The 22,027-nt window shown below is 38.4% G+C and overlaps 1 protein-coding gene across 17 annotated transcripts in view; it reads right to left on the reverse strand.

Annotated features, from left to right (window-relative positions):
* Window positions 1–22,027, reverse strand: part of dlg2 (discs, large homolog 2 (Drosophila)) — a 232,740-nt gene that overhangs the window by 150,175 nt on the left and 60,538 nt on the right. For 16 of the 17 annotated variants that reach the window (XR_010912255.1, XM_067494167.1, XM_067494164.1 and 13 more), the window contains exons 3-4: window positions 11,073–11,224; window positions 1,946–2,014 (exon numbers count right to left, since the gene is read on the reverse strand). Coding sequence is in view for 16 of the 17 variants with exons in the window: in XM_067494167.1 (XP_067350268.1) it covers window positions 1,946–2,014; window positions 11,073–11,224 (221 nt within the window). In the remaining variant the exon portion in view is untranslated. The remainder of the gene's footprint in view (window positions 1–1,945; window positions 2,015–11,072; window positions 11,225–22,027) is intronic. The other variant, XM_067494155.1, reaches the window with a different exon arrangement.

The following is a 22,027-nucleotide window of genomic DNA, read 5'->3' on the forward strand; positions in this document are numbered from 1 at the left end:
TTTCAATCCTGTTATTGACTTAAATAAGATAGGTGATTAAAATAACAACACAGTTTATGGTAGTGTATTGTAAACAGTTTGATTTACAACACAGGCTTATATGTACACAAAGTCAGGTAATCTTTTAAAAATCAGGTTTGCTGACATACTACAAACCAACGACAGTATTATGCTTTGTTTTCTGTTTACTGGTTGTGAACTTTCCTAGAAGAAATACATGTTGAATTCACTATTATATATCAAACTTTAACTTTCCTTGTATCCATATCACAAGTTCTGCTTAGTTATATATAATTTCCAATAAATTAAAAAGTCCCATCTCTGGTTAAACAAAATCCAGACAACCAGATCACATCTCATAGACCAGTTGCTTTTATGACATATAGTTTTTAATATATAGGTATATAGTTATTAATACTAAAATGTTTAGGATTACTGTTTTTGTCATTTCAAAATGAGTGGGTGCACCACATTTGCACCCAACTACAGATGTACAATGTAAATTCCCTGATATAACAAATGTAATATTAATCAATAATATTGAGGAAAATACACACAACCTTTTTTTGAGAACTTAATGAACGCAAAGATAATCCAAAGTCGATGCACGCGCTCATATTTTAGTATTTATTATATATATATACATATATATATATATATATATATATGTATATGTATGTAATAGTAATTTGAAAGATCTTGACTTTAAGACCAAGTGGAATAAACAACTAAATAAAGACAATAATACAGCAGCAGTTGTTTTTCAAAAAGTTCTAGTCTCTTACTGCTCTATATTAAGAATCAATAACTTGCCAGGTCTGCTAGTAAGGTCCCAAAGTACAGGTAACCTTTCCCACTCTGATGTTCAGATTTCTCCTTCCAGGAACTATAACTACAACACATTCGCCTCTTTCAAACTAGTACCTGTTTGCTGGAGCCATCCTGGTTAGGAGATACGTTGCAGAATTTGACCTTGATTACTGCTTTCATTTGTAGACAAAGCAGTGCCCCTGGACTCCTAATCTCCTGTCATTCTTACTGAACAGATTCACCAGCTCAGACTTCCTCTGCAAGAGCAACAGGGCTAATCTTTTTAGGTGATGTTGCTCAGGCAGCATTGACTTATTGCATTAGATAGAAAGAATGCTCTAACCTTATTTTTTATGGCTAACAGTCGTGTATAGAGGCTTATTATAATTATTATAATAAATGTATTTATATATAACTATTGAAAACCGTTACAAAGCGATTTCTAGTAACAAAATGTCATATTTATTAAAAAAAAGACAGAAAATGCATATCTACTCTAGAAGAAAAAGCAAAAACACACTAGAAATATTCTGGTTGATATTAAACTGCACTTAATTTACACAACTCTCCTTGTGTCTTCAAACCTAATCTGCAATAAAGTCTTTCAAAGTGACTTTTTAAACAAACAGAGGTTCTGAAGCTCCTAATATCTTCATACTTGCATCCACTCCCAAACAAACTGAAGCATGGATTGAAATTTCATCTTCACTATGACTGGGTTGTTTCTTGTACAAAAATAAATAGTTTAGCTGAAGTCATATCAATTGTGTTGTGATATTATTAGCAGTGCAATCTTTATTCTGGTCCAATGCCCTCAAACCACATCCCCCTTCTTGCTTGAACATAATCCCATTAACCTTCGTGAGCTCATTGTTTACGGGATTATGGAGTTACAAACGGCTTTCTTTTCTCGGGATCCAAGTGTTATGTTGGTCTTTGTTATTCCACAGCGTTTACCCACCAATGTCATCAATAATGGCAATGTAAGGGGAAAATTAAAATCAACTATAACTTTTGCTGGTAAACACACACACAAAAAGGATTGTATAATCTTTTGTCCCACATTAAAGAAACCCAGGACAGTATTTTAAGTTATACACACAAGCAGAATGTGTAGCTTGCAGAGAGAACTTACCTCAGAGATCTTGGCACAACCCTCTCCTTGTTGCATTCCATTGGGATCAGAGCTGCTCTGGTCCCTCTGCTGGGAACAACAATAAGGACATAAGTAACTTTGCACAACCTTTCTCAAACTGTTGACACACTGATCTGAAGACACAACCAACAGTCTTTTGGATAATGAGTTCTATATAGCCTGAATAAACTTTGGACATAAGAATTAAAATTTTAGAATACTAAATTCCTGCATAACATAGAAAATGGAAAAAATGCTATAAAATACAAATATATTTTTTACATATCAAAGGTTGCGTGTGTGCAAAGATGTATGTTAGACATGGAAATTTAAAATGGTAAAAGGCAATTCACTTGCAAGCTAAAGTATTGACACTATTTGCAGTTTCCTGGTTCTCTGCATAAATTAGTCATACAATTTAACCTGATCTTCACCAAAGTAATAAATAACAACTTTCTTTTTTTGTCTCGTCTTATCCAGTGAGTTCACTTTTGTCACAGTGGATCCTTTGTCCATGTTGATTTGGTTCAGTTTTTACGTCGGATCCCCTTACTGACTCAACCCTCCACAATTTCTACCATGCTTGGGACCGGCACTGCACAGCTGGGGATGGGCTGTTGGGGGTTCAGGGTCTTGGCCAGAGACACTTCGACATGTGGTTTGGGAAGAGCGAGGTGCGAACCTCCAACCCTATGTAAGTAGGCAGCCACCCAACCTGAACTGAGCCACTGCTGCCCCAAAGTTACGTTTAACAACAAAAAGAATAATTCATTCACTGTGTCAGTGTGCTATTCTTAGTTTTTAGTTTAAAACGCTCTGAAAGGTGATAATTCTACTATGGTAAAAGTGAGAAGTGGAGTCGTATTGGAGTGCACTATAGGAAGAAGTGGTTCTACTGTTTTGTTCACCTCATTCATATTTAATAGGATATATGAGGGTTTCTGTGTATACACATATACATATATACATACATTATTTATATATATATATATATATATATATATATATATATATATATATATATATATATATGTATGTGTGTGTGTGTGTTGTTACAGTGTACTGCTGTTTATATATATATATATATATATATATATATATATATATATATATATATATATATATATATATATATATATATAATACATGTAGTTACATAAATAAGCTATAGTGATTAACAGTAGGTTAATATTTAAGAGTCCCACGAGATACAGTGATGAATACAGCCTGAAGTCAGTGAGCTTAGGTTGACATTAACTGTAGACAAAAATAAACTCATGTAAGAAAGGTAGGACAGTCTGAGCAATAAATGGCAGCTTTTAACATTTAGCTTGGTAAATCCCTGAAGGTGGGCAACTCATTTATATATCTTGCCCAGACTCATGCAGCCTGAGTGCAGGGATTTTAAATTTAAATGAAAAAGTTTAACAATAATGATTAATAAGTTAATGTAATAATTTCAATGCTTTCGTTCTTACCTTTCATTCACAGAACATGACCTACGTATGACCTATAGCATACAAAATGCATGGTTATTTTTGTTTACATATTTGAATAACACATTTAGACTCCATGTATTCATTTGAAATAGGCCATCTGCCATCTCAATACTCGAAAGGACATTTGCTTAATCTTCAGAGGGTTGATTGTGGTGACCGATATAACAGCAGTATACTGATGACCTCATTGTGGGGTCACCGGTCTCTGAGGATTCTCCTAATCCCCTTCACTCATTCCTATCCTGGTAATACTGGACAATCCTAGTAAACTGGCTCAGCAGTTCCGGCTGTTGCACAGGGCCTATTTGTAAAGCTGTAAAGATCCTGTACAGGCAATATACTTGGAAACGTACAGAATATTTCTATGCCTTATAACTTTTCTAGAAGGCATGATTGACAAAGTATGACGATGTAGACAAATAGTATTACCGTTGGATTACCAAATTAGTGGGTCCCATTCCAAGTCAAATATGCTATTAATAACAGAGACGTAGTAGACTACAATTTCACATTGACCAAGGTATCATTCACCCCACAAGCTAAAATAAAAACAATATCACAAAAGGAGGAACTACAGCCTATTTCACCTTCATGCAAGCTTCAAATGGTGACACATAGTGACCTACATTTCAACTAGCATTACATTTTTACACATACATTTCCCAAATAGTCTGACAGCAGTTACATTGACTTTAGTGTTATTATGAACATACCCATTAACAGGTCAGAACAAGTCTTTGAGGAAGCTATATACAGAGGTGATTACACAATCATTGTACATAACACAATATGCAACTCAGTAATACTAGAAAAGCAGGGCCAATAAATTTGACATTTGTTCTCGCACAATTAAGTAAAGCTATTGATGAATTATAGCATGTTATTTAGTTGGAGTCTTTTATGCTTACTGTTCAATTTAAGTACTAAAATACATTTTTTTAAAAGTAGGTTAAGAAGATAGATTAGTGGCATCATATTATTCACAACCTGCAGCTACAACTTGACAGGAACAACTAATTATATATAATTTAACCCTACATTATCCTAACTGATTATCCTGTAAAAATCGTATCCTGTAAGTAAAGGCAGGTCGCACCCCAGATAGGTAACTAAATCTATCATAACAACCATTCATGCTAACATTCGCCCCTACAAGCAATTTAAAGTGACCCAATACCTACACTATATTGCCAAAAGTATTCGCTCGCCTTTAGACCCATATGAACTTTAGTGACATCGCATTCTTAATCCGTAGGGTTTAATATGACGTCGCCTCACCCTTTGCAGCTATAACAGCTTCAACTCTTCTGACTTTCCACGAGGTTTAGGAGTGTGTTTATGAAATACATAAAGGAATAATTTGTATGAAAACTTTCAATCAGGATTTAGAGTTCGTCATAGAACAGAAACAGCACTGGTAAAAGTCACAAACGATCTCATGGCCTCAGATAATGGACTTGTCAGTATACTTTTTCTGTTAGATCTTAGTGCTGCATTCGATGCCATTGATCACAACATTTTATTAAAGAGACTGGAACATGAAATTGGGATTAAAGGAACTGCATTCGGTTGGTTTAAGTCTTATTTATCTGATAGACTTAGATTTGATCCTCCATGTACACAGAGGTTAGCCATGGAGTTCCACAAGGCTCTGTGTTAGGACCAATACTTTTTACTTTATATATTTCTCCTTTAGTCAACATTATAAGAAAAACTCTATAAATTTCCATTGCTATCCTGATGATACCCAGCTATATGTATCTATGGAACCATTTGAAAAAAATCAGTTAATCAATCTTCAAGCATGCCTACGAGACATAAAGGTCTCGATGTCCCACAATTTTTTACTTCTAAACTCAGACAAAACTTAAGTAATAGTATTTGGGCCCAAAAATCTCAGAAATATGCCGTCCAACCATATCGTTACTCTAGATGTCATAAGTCTGGCCTCCAGTACTACTGCAGAGAACCTTGGAGTTATTTTTGATCAGGATCTGTCCTTTAAGTCACATATAAAACAAATCTCTAGAACAGCCTTCTTCCACCTACGGAACATTGCCAAAATTAGGAGCATACTGTCTCAAAGTGATGCCGAAAAACTGGTCCATGCATTTGTTACTTCTAGGTTGGACTACTGTAATTCCCTACTTTCAGGATGCCCCACTAACTCCCTAAAGAGCCTGCAATTAATCCAAAATGCTGCAGTAAGATTTCACCTTCACTAGCTTCTCTCCATTGGCTTCCCATTAAATCTAGAATAGAATTTAAAACCCTGCTTCTTACATATAAACCTCTAAACAGTCAGGCTCCACCATATATAGAAGACCTCATAGCACCATATCATCCCAGTAGACCACTTCTATCTCAGAATACAGTCCTACTTGTGGTTAACAAAATTTCCAAAGGTAGAATGGGAGGCAGAGCCTTTTTTCCTGTGGAACCAGCTCCCAGTTCAGATTCGGGAAGTCTAGGCTTAAAACCTTCCTCTTTAATAAAGCTTATAGTTACTTATAGTTATGCTGCTATAGGCTTAGACTGCTGGGGGACCCACCTCCCAATGCACTGAGCTCCTTTCCTCCTCTTGACCCTCTCTCCTCTCCTCTCATCCCACAATTGTCACCACTGTATGACATTAACTATGGTAAATGGTCTGCACTTATATAGCGCTTTACACTACTTCTCATTCACCCATTCACACTCACAATCACACACACATTCATACACCGATGGGGGAGCTGCTATGCAGCTGGCCAACGCTCACCGAGAGCAACTAAGTTGGGGTTCAGTTTCTTGCTCAAGGACACTTCCACATGTGACTGGAGGAGCCGGGGATTGAACCTACAACTGTGAAATTGGTGGACAATTCCTTCCTGCGCCATAGTCGCCCCAACTATGTGTTTTCTCCCGTAGTTGTCTTTCTCCCCCTCTGTCTCCTTCTCTCTGTCCTTTTCTGCAGGTGTCCCCGCCCTCAGAGCTGTGTGTTTCCAGTGTGGAGCTACTGGTCCTACCAACCTGCCTGATGTTTTGTTGTTGCTTTTTTTTCTCTTTTTCCTTTTCTCTCTTCATTTTCTGCCTTGACCCAACCGGTCGAGCAGTTGGGTCAAGTTATAAATAAACTTGATTGAATTGAATTGTACAAGGCTATTTTTCATCTGTATTCCCTGGACAGATGTTGACATTGCCTCCCTAAAAAAAAAAAATAGATAAAAATAAAATAAAAATAAAAAATGGTGGCAAATGCACTGAGTGGACAGAATAAAACACAACAAATGCCTAAAACAGTTAAACAGTATCAACAGTTAATTAAAACTATCCAAATGTCTAAAGATAAATTAAAATCGCAAGATGGCAGAGACAGCAGTAGAAGAACAGGTCAGGACGGAGCACCCACACTGATAATTTTAATGCTTATGGTGGCATGTTTGGCTATTACTAAACCAGTTTCTTAGATGCTTTTGAACTGATTGTATGAGGTCAGTTCTCTAATGTTCACTGGAACAGCATTTTACTCATACAGTTCTAACTGAAAACACTGACTGAAGGTACTTTTTCCAGGAGGAACAATGTATTCCTCTCGACCTGCACCTCTTGTTAGTTGATATGAGGCATTTCCAGTATTTACAAACTGGCTGAGTGGAGGTGATGACAGACCATGAATAATTTTGTATATTAAACACAAATTGCAATATTTTATAATGTTTTCCCCAATTTAAAAGGCTATGCTTTTGTAATATTTTGCAATGGTGATATTGTAAGTGCTTTTTGTGCAGTAGTTTGATCATTTGTTTATACAGCGATTGTGGTTATGGTTGCTTATGACCAAGTATGTGACATAACCTTAGCATAGATGTATACTTTGGCTACCTGCAGTGATGAATGCGGCCTTATGAAACCAGAATTTGATATATTCAATTTACCTCGTTTGCAAAATCTTCTCACCTGTGATTCAAAAGTCAGTTTAGAGTCTATTAAGACCCCAAGCTATTTATATTCTGGAACAACTACTCTTTCTCCTGACACATAAACAGCCAATTCTATACTGGGAATGTTTGATTTGGAGAAGAACATGGCTACTGTTTTGGTTACACTGAGTTTTAAGCACAGCAACTACAGGTAAAGGCAATAGACTGAAAACACCTAGGAGACCATGGTTTCTGTCTGAAGAAGTCCCCAATGTAGGTGACGTATGTGGTAATTATAATGATTGTTGGTGCATTGATTGTGGGGGTTGCACATCGAAGATACCATGGATTCATCAGGGTGGCCGAGTCATCAGCGGCCGAGTATTTTGTAGTGTTGTATGTAACTGAGGTAATGCTGCTGACAATATGTTTGGGGCTTCCTGGTGTATCTTGGAAGTCCACAAATTAGAGGGGTGGCTTCTTCATGTCTAGGCCATGGTCTCCTCTTCAAGGTGTTTCCAGTCATATTGCCTTTTACCTGTAATTGCTGGTAGGATCTCTTTACAGGTTCTCATAGATGTGATGGTCTTCTAAGAGAGTGGTGACTTTCTTGTGGTAATCTGTGGTCAGGACGGCAGGGTATCTTACTATGTCTACAGGCAGAATGGCGATGCTACTGAAAGCTCAAAAAGGTGATATATTTTTTATTGGATTTTCTTTTTTTCAACACCATTGTCCATTTCAAATCAATTAAACTTTATTTATATAGTTCCAATTCATTACAAATTCATCTCAAGGAACTTTACAGAATAAAGTCAAGACTATACAGATATGTAAAGAAAACCCAACAAATCTCCTTGAGCTAGCCTATTGGTAACAGTGGAGAGGAAAAACTTCCTTTAACAGAAGAAAGCTCCAGCAGAACTGGGCTCAGGGTAGGTGGCCATCTGCCTTGACTGGTTGGGGTGAATGGAAAGTGGAGAGAGAAAAGAGAAAAGAGACAAGAAGCAGAAATAAAAAACTGGGCAGGTTGGTAGGACCAGTAGCTGCACACTGGAAACAGAACAGCTCCAAACCCAGGGACACCTCCAGAAAGGGACAGAGAGAGGGAGAATCACAACAACGGGAGAGAAATAGACAAAGTTAATGTCATGCAGTAGTGGCATATAGATGCGGGGTGAGAGGGGAGAGGGACGAGAGAAGGAAAGTAGTTCAGTGTATCGGGGTGTGGGGTCCCCAGCAGTATAAGCCTAGAGCAGCATAACTATACCTAATTATAAGCTTTATCAAAGAGGAATGTTTAAAGCCTAGGCTTAAAAATAGAGAACGTTTCTGCCTCCCGAATCTGAACTGGGAGCTGGTTCCACCGGAGAGGAGCTTGATAGCTAAAGGCTCTGCCTCCCATTCTACTTTTGTAAATTCTGGCAACCACAAGTAGGCCTGCACAAAAGTGGTCTTTTGGGATAATATAGTACTAAGAGTCTATTTAGATATGAGGGAGCTTGATTGTTTTCAAGATGGAGCTTTCAATATAAGAAGGAGGGTTTTAAAGTCTATTCTAGATTTAAGGCAATGGAAATAAACTAATGAAGGAAAAATGTGATCTCTCTTGCTAATTCCAGTCAGTACACTGCTGCAGCATTTTGGATTAATTGTAGGCTCTTTACGGAGTTACTGGGGCATCCCAACATCAGGAAATTACAGTCCAATCTAGAAGTAAGTAGCTAGTTAGATATAGTGTCATCAGCATAGCAATGGGAATGTAAGGAGTATTTTCTAGCACCTTTGCAAAAGAGTTTAAGAGCTGTTAGTTTGGGGTTGGTTCCGCAATAAATAGTCCATTTGGTTTGTTTGCCCTCGCTTATTAAAGTAAACTGTGAGTACATTTACCAACCATTTCTGGAAGACCAATCTAAGACTGTCGCCTATGCAATGAGGAGACAGTCCAAAACACAGCTGGATGACCACAAGATATCAAACACTGTACAGTGTTGTGCTGCTTTAAATGTTTAGTCAGATTTGATCAGAAACCAAAGTTGCAGATTCCCAAATGTACTGCACTGTGCCTTGTCATGGTCTTTTCCATCATCTGAACTCCTGATGATGAAAAACTTCTCCATTTTTTGTCATCTGGAGAAGTTTATCAGCTAGAAGTAGAGAAATATTTTAATTTAGGGACATCACACGGAAGCATTAATGTACATTTGCACCCAAACTAAAGCGACAGAAAGAAAGTTAAAAATTGGTGAATTTAACTGCAGCTCATCGTTTAAAGTATCATTGGCCGTGCATGCAAGCTCATATCTGAACAGCTTGTATCTCCTAGCAGACAGCTACAAATATAATGTATGTGCCTTGTTTGGAACCGGTAGGCAGAAACAAAATTATGTTTTTGTTTGGTTACTAGCGAATTAAGGTCTTTCTTTTCCTAACCTTGGTCGATTTGAATAAGAAAAGTGGCTTTGTTTAATTTTTTCTTTGAATAGTACAAAAATTACTTTTAGCCATTTTCTTGAGATAGATGTTGACTTATTAAAAGCCATATGATTTGGTGTCCTTAAAAGCACCATTTAATTACACCCTGCTCCCCAGCTTAGTGTGAGCAAGAGCAGCTAGAGTGACATAGTGAATGAAGGGGAAGAGGCATTAGTGAGAACAAATTCTGTATCAGAGAAAGTAAATATTCTTCTCTTATTGTTACTCAGCAATTATGTTCTAAGACACAAATAAACATGGTTACACCTCTACATAACCCCACAGGAAGGATTTTGTATTATTACAGTGCAAATTTCATCTGCTCCTCCGTAGCCTTTTTAGAATTAGAATTTTAGAATACCTATGTAAGTTTTAAATAGAAATGTGTTAAACATTTTTAGTTGTTTTTTTTTTTTTTTGACAAGGAATACTTTCAATGTCTTTCATAACTGATAAAATGTTGATAGGTAGGAATATTCTGTCGTATATGCCATCAGCATAAACAGTCAGTTAGAAGAGAAATATCATAGAGGATCCAAGTGAGGCATACAGGAGAAATTATCTGTTCAATATATACATTATTAATAATCACCTTGTTATACCTGAACTTAACTTACCAACTAAGAGTGCTGTACAAGAAATAAATAACCCACATTTTTGTGTACATGCAATACCTCTATCATTTCTATTGTGCCTGAAAAAACATTCTAGGGGAAACACAGTAGAGAACTAACAGTTAAATGATGAGCTGTCTTTCATGTATAACGTATATCTAATGTAGTACAAGATGTAATATGTTGTAAACCAAAATAACTATTTAGAATCCCCGATACGGGAACATTCACATAATATTGCTGTGTCTCTCCATGCTGGCATAAATTAAACTAGACCTTTCACGCAGATATCTTGATAATAATATTTGTGTAGTTGAATTTTATTTTAACAAGTAATTCATATTGTTATAATGGGCTACATCAATTGATAATTTACTGAACCATTTTTTTTATAGCAGTAATCAATGCAGAAGTTCAATCCATCGTTTCTTTCACTCTGTGTATCAATCTCCCAAGAAGCTCTGATAATGGCTGCTATATACCGGAAGTGGACTTTTTCTGGACTGATGTGATGAGCTTCATCTGCACATCAGTTTCTATGGTAATGTAACACGAAAGAAAAAGTTTCAGCAGACAACCGAGTCATGGTTGAGGTATGTCTGAGGTTTTTCTGAGGTGATAGTATTTGTTCACTCACCTCCACCACTTGACAGGCAGAGTGTGTGAGCTCAGAGTTTTGTACAGAAACACTTTTCTCCCACTTGTCCGCCATGTGGTTGACCTCCTCCAGCTTTTGCTCACAACTCTTCTGTGTGTTTAGTAGCGTCACTTCATAGAACTCCTGGATATCTGTGGATAAACAGATATGATATGACTCAAGTGCTACTTAGAAACCCTGACAACATCTTAACTTGTTTCTCATCAATGAAAAAAACATTTAACATTAAAAACATTTAATGCAGATACCAGTAAAAGTAAGTAAACAGTAAAATTAAGTGTTTTAGTTTTGTTAAAATTTACTAACTTGAATTATTCTCAGCTAATCCAGCAGATTGTGGCAGAGGGTATGCTGGCAAAACCACAGAGGAGGTACACTGTGCAATAATAAGAAATTTGTCCTGAATCTTAGAAAATCAGTTAGCATCTTCCCTCATAGTAAAAACCATAAAGTTTTGAATTGGTTTTTGGTTAAATGTCTTAAATAAGGTCTGTTGTCACAAGTTAAAATAAAGGCAAGATATTTTCCAAACATTTTCTATAAGAATTTGAGCTTTTACATGAATTACAAATGACAGATGGTAAAAAGTGGCTACATGAGACTACAGAGGTTGTAGGGATAATTAAACATCATCATGTCGGACACAGAAACTCATCTATTCACTAACATAATATCACATAATATCTGTTCAGGTCAGTTCATTATAAGAAGAAAGGTTTTTGTGGAAGACGTAAATGCAATAAATGAAATTATCAGAAGTTTGGTGGTGGTAATATAGTTAGTTTGAAGCCTAAGAATATATTTTTTGTTGCGGTAAGTATCAGTAAATGTGATACTTTTTGAGAATGTTTTGAGCAATTTGATATAAATGAGTGACATGTTCGGTGAGTTTATTATATATACACACACACATACAGTATACACAAACACACAAATACACACACACACCGCAGGGTTCAGTTCTTGGTCCTCTTCTTTTTTCTGTAAATACTACATCCCTGGGTTCTATCATCTGCTCACATGGCCTTTCCTATCACTGCTACACACTGCTGAGAGAGAGACATCTTAACCTCAACCTCTCCAAGACCGAAGTTCTTGTCTTCCCACCCAGACCTTCGATTCAACACAACATCAGCATCAACATTGGATCTACATGGATTGTCCCCACTAAGTCAGCCAAAAATCTGGGGGTCATCATTGACGACCAACTGAGCTTTAAGGACCACATCTCCTCAGTCTCTAGGGCAGGGATGTCAAACTCATTTTAGCTTGGGGGCCACATGGAGGAAAATCTATTCCCAAGTGGGCCAGACCGGTGAAATCATGGTATAGATAACTTAAAAACAACAACTTCAGATTGTTTTTTTGTTTCAATACGATCAACATAAAAGATAAAGCTGGAGCCTGAGGACAGTGTGTCCAAAATAGCACAAGCACAATATCACTATTAATCATAAAACACCTCAAGTTTATCGAAAATTCTAAAGAAAAAGAACATACAAACACACAATGCCTCAGTGATTCACAGAAGTATATAACAGATCACAGAACTATATCAGGCTGTCTCATGTAGCACTTTAAGTGGGTTGCATAGTTTATTTGACTCCTGGCATCTTTTAGTTTTCACCAGCGCATCAATATCAGGCGTTATATTCTGAGTGGCAGCCAACTTCAGGATGTGATTCAAGTGCTTGTGCGTGAGCCTTGAGCGAAGCTTTGTTTTATTTATGCTCATTACAGAGAAAACTTGCTCACAAAGATATGTGGTTCCAAACATGCACAACAGTTTTGCAGCGAGGGCTGTCAAGTTGGGGTAACCTGGCAAGAGATTCTGATAAAATGTGTCCAAGTCAGCTGCGGCAAATTTGCCCTTCAAATCCGAGTCACACTGCAAGTCTATTACTTCAAGTTGGATGCTGACGGGCAGATCAGAGGGATTTGCGGTGAATGGCGAGCAAAAAACTTTGAAGTCTTTCTCCAGTTCACCAAAAATCTGAAAGCGTTGCTCAAACTCCCGTAAAAGTCCCGTTATTTTATCTTTGAACCGCTTCATGTCTGCCACATGTTGGGTCGTGCACACAGACTTCAGACAGGGGAAGTGAGCTGCATCACCACCGGCGAGTTGCGTCTCCCACAATGACAGCTTCAACTTGAAAGCCCGGTTTCTGTTCAGCACTGTAGCCAAGCTGACTAAGAGCCATAGTTCTGTTGAGCCTACTATTCCCTTAACTTTGAGCAGCAATGACTTCATGACCTTCTTTATGAATAAAATTGTAGCTATTAGAGAAAGTATTCACCAGATCCTCCCCCCAAAAATTACAGATAGATCTTCATGTACAGCAGTGCTAGAATCATGGATAAGGCCCAACAATCCCTGTTAGACTGCTTTTTACCCATAGATCTCTCTGAGCTAACTTCAATTATTACCTCATCTAAACCAACAACCTGTCTGCTTGACCCTATTCCAACTAAGCTGCTCAAGGAAGCTTTACCCTTAATAGATACGTTCATATTAGATATCATCAATCTATCTTTAGAAACAGGCTATGTACCACAGGCCTATAAGGAAGCTGTAATTAAACCATTACTTAAAAAACCCTGTCTTGACCCAGGTGTTTTAGCCAATTACAGACCAATATCTAATCTCCCCTTTATTTCTAAAATAATTGAAAAAGTAGTCGCAAAACAATTATGTGATCACCTTCATAGGAATAATTTGTATGAAGAGTTTCAGTCAGGATTTAGAGTTCATCATAGTACAGAAACAGCACTGGTAAAAGTCACCAACGATCTTCTCATGGCCTCAGATAATGGACTCATCTCTATACTTGTTCTGTTAGATCTTAGTGCCGCATTTGATACCATTGATCATAACATTTTATTACAGAGACTGGAACATGAAATTGGAATTACAGGAACTGCACTAGGTTGGTTTAAATCCTATCTGTCTGATAGATTTCAATTTGTTCATGTTAATGATGAATCCTCCATGCACACAAAGGTTAGCTATGGAGTTCCACAAGGCTCTGTGTTAGGACCAATACTTTTTACTTTATATATGTCTCCTTTAGGCAACATTATTAGAAAACACTCCATAAATTTCCACTGTTATGCTGATGATACCCAGCTATATTTATCTATGGAACCAGATGAAAATAATCAGTTAATAAAGCTTCAAGCATGCCTACAAGACATAAAGGCCTGGATGTCCCACAATTTTTTACTTTTAAACTCAGACAAAACTGAAGTCATAGTATTTGGGCCCAAAAATATCAGAGATATGATGTCCAACCATATTGTTACCCTAGATGGCATAAGTCTGGCCTCCAGTACTACTGCAAGGAACCTTGGAGTTATTTTTGATCAGGATCTGTCCTTTAAGTCACATATAAAACAAATCTCTAGAACAGCCTTCTTCCACCTACGGAACATTGCCAAAATTAGGAGCATACTGTCTCAAAGTGATGCCGAAAAACTGGTCCATGCATTTGTTACTTCTAGGTTGGACTACTGTAATTCCCTACTTTCAGGATGCCCCAGTAACTCCCTAAAGAGCCTGCAATTAATCCAAAAAGCTGCAGCAAGAGTGCTGACTGGAACTAGCAAGAGAGATCATATTTCACCTTCACTAGCTTCTCTCCATTGGCTTCCCATTAAATTTAGAATAGAATTTAAAACCCTGCTTCTTACATATAAAGCTCTGAATGGTCAGGCTCCATCATATATAGAAGACCTCATAGCACCATATCATCCCAGTAGACCACTTCGCTCTCAGAATGCAGGCCTACTTGTGGTTCCCAGAATTTCCAAAAGTAGAATGGGAGGTAGAGCCTTTAGCTATCAAGCTCCTCTCTTGTGGAACCAGCTCCCAGTTCAGATTCGGGAAGCAGACACCCTCTCTACTTTTAAGTCTAAGCTTAAAACCTTCCTCTTTAATAAAGCATATACTTAGTTATAGTTATGCTGCCATAGGCTTAGACTGCTGGGGGACCCACCCCTCAATGCACTGAGCTCCTTTCCTCCTCTTGACCATCTCTCCTCTCCTCTCACCCCGCAATTCTCACCACTGTATGTCATTAACTCTGTGTGTTCTCTCCCGTAGTTGTCTTTGTCCTCCTCTGTCCCCCTCTCTCTGTCCCTTTCTGCAGGTGTCCCCCGGCTTTGAAGCTGTGTGTCTTCCAGCGTGCAGCTACTGGTCCTACCAATCTGCCCGATGTTTTGTAATTGCTTTTTGTTGCTCTGTTCTTTTCTCTCACCCCTTTCCACTCACCCCAACCGGTCGAGGCAGATGGGTTGTCCACCCTGAGCCTGGTTCTGCTGGAGGTTTCTTCCGTTAAAGGGAGTTTTTCCTCTCCACTGTTGCCTATGGCTTGCTCCAGGGGGAATTGTTGGGTTCTCTTTATATATCTTTATAATCTTGACTTTATTCTGTAAAGTGCCCTGAGATGACTTTGTTGTGAGTTGGCGCTATATAAATAAAGTTGAATTGAAATTGAATTGAATTGAAAGCACATATGCTGTTATGATACTGCGTGACAACTTTGTTGCGCCCTTGCAGCTGTTTGTTCAAGTTATTCAGGTGCTCTGTAACATCCACCATAAATGCAAAGTCCTGTTTCCATTCTGCAGATTGAAATTCTAACACTGGTTTGCCCTTTTCTTCCATGAACTGTTCAATTTCCTCTCGTAAATCAAAGAAACGCCTCAGCACAGCACCGCGGCTTAACCATCTTACCTCAGTGTGGTATGGCAGGCCATAGATGTGGTCTTTCTCTCTGAGAAGGCCGTCAAACTGACGGTCATTCAGGCTTCTGGATCGGATGAAATTAACAGTTTGGATGACCAACTTCATGACGTTGTCTATCTTTAATGACTTGCAACACAAAGGCTCCTGGTGCAAAATATAGTGAAAAGTCCAAAATTAACATCCTTTGCATTTGCATTTGCAGATTGCACTTTCTCTCTGAACTTTGCCACAACGCCTGCTTTTTTACCAATCATTGAAGGCGCACCATCTGTAGCCAGGCTGACAGCACGGGACCAGTCCACTCCGACCCTGTCCAGTGCGCCGACGATTGTGGTGAAAATATCAGCTGATGTCGTTTTATCTGTCATCGGCACCAACTCCACGAACTCCTCAGTGACTGTCAATGTGTCATCAGCTCCGCGGATGAAAATGGCCAGTTGTGCAACATCTGTAATGACCGTGCTTTCATCAATTGCAACTGAATACACAATAAATGAATTTACTTTTTCCTTCAATTGACTGTCCAAATCCACTGAAAGATCAGAAATCCTGTCTGCAACTGTGTTTCTTGTCAGGCTGATATTTTCAAAAGCCTGGCGCTTTTCAGGGCACACACTCTCCGCTGCCTTCATCATGCATGTTTTTACAAATTCACCCTCACTAAATGGTTTGGAAGCCACTGCGATTTCATTAGCAATGACGTAGCTAGCTTTCACTGCAGCGTCACTGATGTCTCGGCTATGAGCAAACACAGACTGCTGTTTCTTCAGACCCGCCAAAAGTTCATTCACCTTCTCTCTTATCCGCTGTCCTTGAAAGTTGTCATATTTGTCGGCATGAAGACTCACATAGTGGCGACGAAGGTTATATTCTTTCAGCACTGCAACATGCTGTGAACACACCAAACATACAGCTTTCCCATTCACTTCCGTGAATAAATAGAAGGATGACCATTTTTCTTGGAACACTCTGCATCCACTTTTCTCTTTTTTGACAAAGACATATTGGGACAATGATGGTGCAAAAGCATATAATGTTGCGAATAATGTTAAGTAGAAGCCGTAATAAATGTCGCGGGCAAAACAAGGTAGCTCATCCGGACTGGCTGCACATGCTTGACCTACTTGCTCTGCCTCGATAACAGTTGGCTTGCTTAACTCAATTGCTATTGCGCCATCCAGTGGACGCAATTGGAACAGCCGTTTCTTTGATTAAAAAATTGCAGCTCATTTTTATACTTTATAAAACCATCTTGCGGGCCGGATTAAACCCGTTTACGGGCCTGATCCGGCCCGCGGGCCGTACGTTTGACACGCCTGCTCTAGGGCATGCAGATTTGCCCACTACAACATCCGAAAGATCAGACCCTACCTTACCGAATATACAACCCAAGTCATTGTACAGGCACTGGTCGGGCTTAGTTTTGATTACTGCCAGGCTTTGTTAATGGGGTTAAATGGTAAATGGTAAATAGTCACTTATATAGTGCTTTTATCCAAAGCGCTTTACAATGTTGATTCCCATTCACCACACCGATAGTGGTGGCTGCCATGCAAGGTGCTCACCTGACCCACCGGGTGCAACTTGGGGTTCAGTGTCTTGCCCAAGGACAATTCGACATGTAGCCGGGAGCAGGGATCGAACCACTGACAGTCCATGGTCAACTGCCTTACCAACTGAACTACAGCCATTACCTGTATCCACAATCAAACCCTTTCAGATGATCCAAAATGCGGAAGCAAGCCTAATTATAAATCACCCAAAAAGTACCCATGTCACACCACTCTTCATATCTTATCAAAGATACAACATTGCTGGTCTCACCACTGTCTTGAACACCTTTCCTTTCAGAAACGTTATAATTATACTATGTGTTTCTTATTGAGGTCAAAGTTGGTAGCGGAGTTGTACTGGACTTCTCTAGAAGAAGAGGTGGGTCTAATACTTTGGCCAACCTATTCAAAATAATTAATGATTTTTATTTCTTAAGGTTAAACTATGTCCTGGAATACTAGATCCCCATCTAAAGGTTACAAGCTGCATAGACATGCAGTTTTCAGCAGAGCAGATAGACGTACTTCACAGAAAACCAGTCCAGCTGCTTTGAATCCATATGGATGGAAACCATATGGAATCTGTTAATAACTATTTTGGGGTCTTTTATAATTATATTATAGTTTTTAGCAGCCATTAATTATTTTTTTGTTTTTGTTGTTTTTCAGGTAAATTATTTTTATTTCAGTTTACAAAAATGAATCAAGTAATAGTTTGAAGCCAAGTGAAGCTCGTTGATGACATTTATGAGTGCTGTTTCTGTACTTTGATGACCCATAAATCCTGACTGAAAATCTTCAAACAATCTATTCCTTTACAGCTGGTCACACAATTGCTTTGCAACTATTTTTTCAAGGATTTAAGAAATAGAGGGGAGATTAGATATTGGTCAGCGGTTTGATTACAGGTACCTTAATCAAGGTACAGCTACTTTGAAGTTAGCTCAGAGAGATCTATGGGTAAAAAGCAGTCTAAGAGGGATTGGGGCCTTATTGATGATTCTAGCAATGTTGTACTGTACATGAAGATCTATCTGCAATATTTTGGGGGAGGTTTCTGATGAATTCTTTCTCTAATGGCTACAATTTTATTCATAAAAGTAGGCATGAGGCCATTGCTCCTCAGAGTTAAGGCAATACTAGGCAGAACTATGGCTCTTAGTCTGCCTGGCTACAGTGCTAAAAAGAGACCAGGGTTTGTTTTTTTGTCCTCTATTAGTGATGAATAATATGCTGTTCTGTTGTTACAGAGGACTTTTTTGTACATTTCTAAACAGTTTTTCCAGGCTGAATGTGTCATAATCTGGCCCTTGGGTTTAACTTCCTATATCTGTCTCTTATTTTGTATTCCCCTCTTTCCACATCCTGCCTAGTCTGTTCAGCAACTTTACATTCATCAGTGCATGAGTTCAGTGAGCCTTCCAGATGTTCGCTGTGTCATTTGGATCATGGTAATCTTTGTTTGTCTGCAATCATATGCCTGTAGCCTGCTGCTAATTCAGTTTTGCCTATTTCCGGTCTGCTAATCTGCTAAACTTGCCTGTTTGCTAACCAGTCTGTTTATTACCTGGCTATTAACCTGCCTGCCTATTGCCTACCTGCTAAGTGGCTAACCTGCCTGCTGCCTGTCCGATCGGTTTGCTTGCTGACTCCTCACATTACCTGTCTGTATTTCATCCCTCCAGACTCCATCCGGGTTCCTTCCCATAAACTCTGTGTCGTAAGTCCCCTACTGTTTACTATTTCTGGATTGTTTAAATTGGATCTTAGATTATTGCATCTTGGATTCAAGAAGTATTTGGATCTTGTAATATAAAAGCTTTGGATCTGGGGATTCTGAGTTGGAGATTGGATTGTGGACATTTACTAATGGCACTGTGATAACCTGAATATTTACTAGTTATTTACCTGCTCTCCTGCATCATAAGAAACATTCCCTAGTATCCTGAGCTCTTCTAAAGAAACTACGCAGTTTTCCCCCGCAGCTTGCCTCTCATTCCTGGTATGCCATTATCCTTCTCCCCTCCACTTGACTGCTCATCCGTCATTTAACCTCGCTCCTGGTTTCCCTCTTTTTGTCTGCCTCCCAACTCACTCAACTGCCCCTCCAGCCATACTCAGTATTCTTCTGCGCCTGCTGTCTCTGGCTACAAAGAAGTTCCTTTCTGATTATCTGCATTTTGCCCCCGAAGATATATATATTTTAATCACCACTCTTGTGCTCAGTCTTCCCCCTCAATCGCCTAGTATACTGGCTCCTGTAATCAGACTCCAACTTCCTGATCACCATTCGTCTATTGCAATTATTCATAAACTGTCCTAACCTTCCTTTTGCGTCCTGTGCTTCTGGGTCCTAATATCAAAATCCATTAAACCCATTCTTCTAAATTAGCAGAATGCCACTTTCTTTCTAACTTTCATGTTGCCTGCTTTAAGTTGCGAGTTTGAACTATACCATGGAGATCACCTCTTATTTACTGCTTTCTTTTTACAGAGGGGCAACTCTACATGAATGTTAATGACTATAATGACTTTATCTGTGCTAACCTCTAAATTGAATAGAAAATCTTAATTCTGTCAAACTCTGAATAAGGGCCTGGAGCATGGTACACCGTAACAAATAGTGGTTTTTGAGTTTTCCAGTTTGGGTGTGAAAGGCTAAGAGTAAGTTAAATTAAGAAAAAATAAATCAAATTGATCATTTAAGTTATTTCCTGACAGGGATTTAGATGAAAGAGAGATCTGATGTTTAATAATCCATATTTTGGGAGTGACGAGGATGGATAGGATCAGGAATGAGCACATCAGAGGGAGAGGTACCTCACTTGTAAGTCGCTTTGGATAAAAGCGTCTGCTAAATGACTAAATGTAAAATGTAAATGTAGGTAATGTTAGGTTTTTCAGAGATAAAGTCAGAGAGGACGTATTGAGGTGGTATGTACGTGTTCAGAGGAGCGATTGTGAAAATTTCGGTAGAAAGATGTCAAGGTTGGAGCTGCCAGGCAGGAGGTCTAGAGGATGGCCAAACAGGAGATTTATGAATGTAGTGAGAGGACATAAAGTTAGTTGGGGTGAGAGTAGAGAATGCTGACTATAGGGTTAGGTGGAGGTAGATGATTTGCTGTGGTGACCCCTGAAACTGAACAGCCAAAAGGAGAAGACAAAAGATACACAGTGGCTGACCAAAATCAATTCAGATGTACCTAAATTGTATGATTCTCCGGCACAAAAATGGCTTAAGGTTTCATTTTGCCAATATCATCTACTTAACACCATTGATAAAATCCCAATAATTTAGTTATACACCCCTAATTCAGGATAAACTGAAAAAAGCAATCATCAAATAAAGAATCTGCAAATGCACCAAAATCGCTCAAAATCTTTTTATGTATTACATATGTTTTAGACAGACATTTCTAAAGTACAGTGCTCACAAATGTGTCAACATGCACAGACCAACATAACAAATCTTCCACATCTGAAGGTTTACAACAGAACAACTTGACTCTGTAAGAGAAGAGGCCATCTAGAAAATGCATAGGGATTGTGCAACTAAAGCACAAAAATGCATGAATCTCTTCCAGATCTTTGCAACATCAATGAAAGTCAACATGAGTCACTGCTGTGTCAGCCTCACTGCATGACTGAATCTTCTGGATCAATGGACCCAACATCTGCCGTTGCACCATTAAAACCTCTACAACAAATCATCTGCACTGTGATTCAAATTAGGTAATTCTTTTGGATTTAATTTATTTTTTTAATGCCAGTAAAAAGCAATCCATATTTTACCAAAGAATCCAACCCTCTCTGACAGGTTATTTGCTATGTCAATTAAATAACTTGGGTCTGCACATGACAGGCATACATGTATGTAAATTAAAATGGAAACTAGCTATGAGTATCTGCCACAAGACTTAGGGTCATATAAGTGGCCTAATACTACACCAATAATTTAGGCCATTTCTGTTTTTGGAAACAATGTACTCTCATTCAAGATTTACTGATTGATTGAAAATTGAAACATTGAAAATGTTTAGTGTCTATTTATCTTTTTGTAATACAAAAAAGATGCAAATGAATTCAGCTAAAATTTCTCAAATCCAAAAAAGCTCAACGGTTTGTGGCCAGAGGGGTGAAAAGACGTGAACGATTAAAAAATTGATCCAGGGCTTATAATTATAGATAATTAATAATAATATTATAATATTATTAATATAATAATAATTGCTTGAAATAGCAAATATTGAAGTGAGTGTGTATGTGAAATTGGTGACCTGAGGCCAAGTTCTAATTGGCAGCTTGAGGTTTTTCCATGGGGTGCAAAGAATTGTGTCCAGAGCCAATAGACATGATTTTAATATTCCTGACCTCCTGTGATTGGACAGTTGTCTTCTCTCTCTCTCTCTCTCTCTCTCCCTCTCTCTGTCTCTTTCTCTCTGTGTGTGTGTGTTCCACCCATTAGAATTACTAAAATAGTGCGATTGTTGCTGCAGCTCATCAGCTCCTAAAGTTACTGCAAGAGGAGAGGTGACGTTGGAGCCACTGAAAACAAAAAAAGTCAACCTTATCCTCACAAAAATGTTTTTTACAAGTTGTTCACCAGAAGAAAAACGAGAATAAAGAAGCTGGGA

Source organism: Channa argus, chromosome 24 (assembly GCF_033026475.1).
Source record: "Channa argus isolate prfri chromosome 24, Channa argus male v1.0, whole genome shotgun sequence".
Lineage (NCBI taxonomy): Eukaryota > Metazoa > Chordata > Actinopteri > Anabantiformes > Channidae > Channa > Channa argus.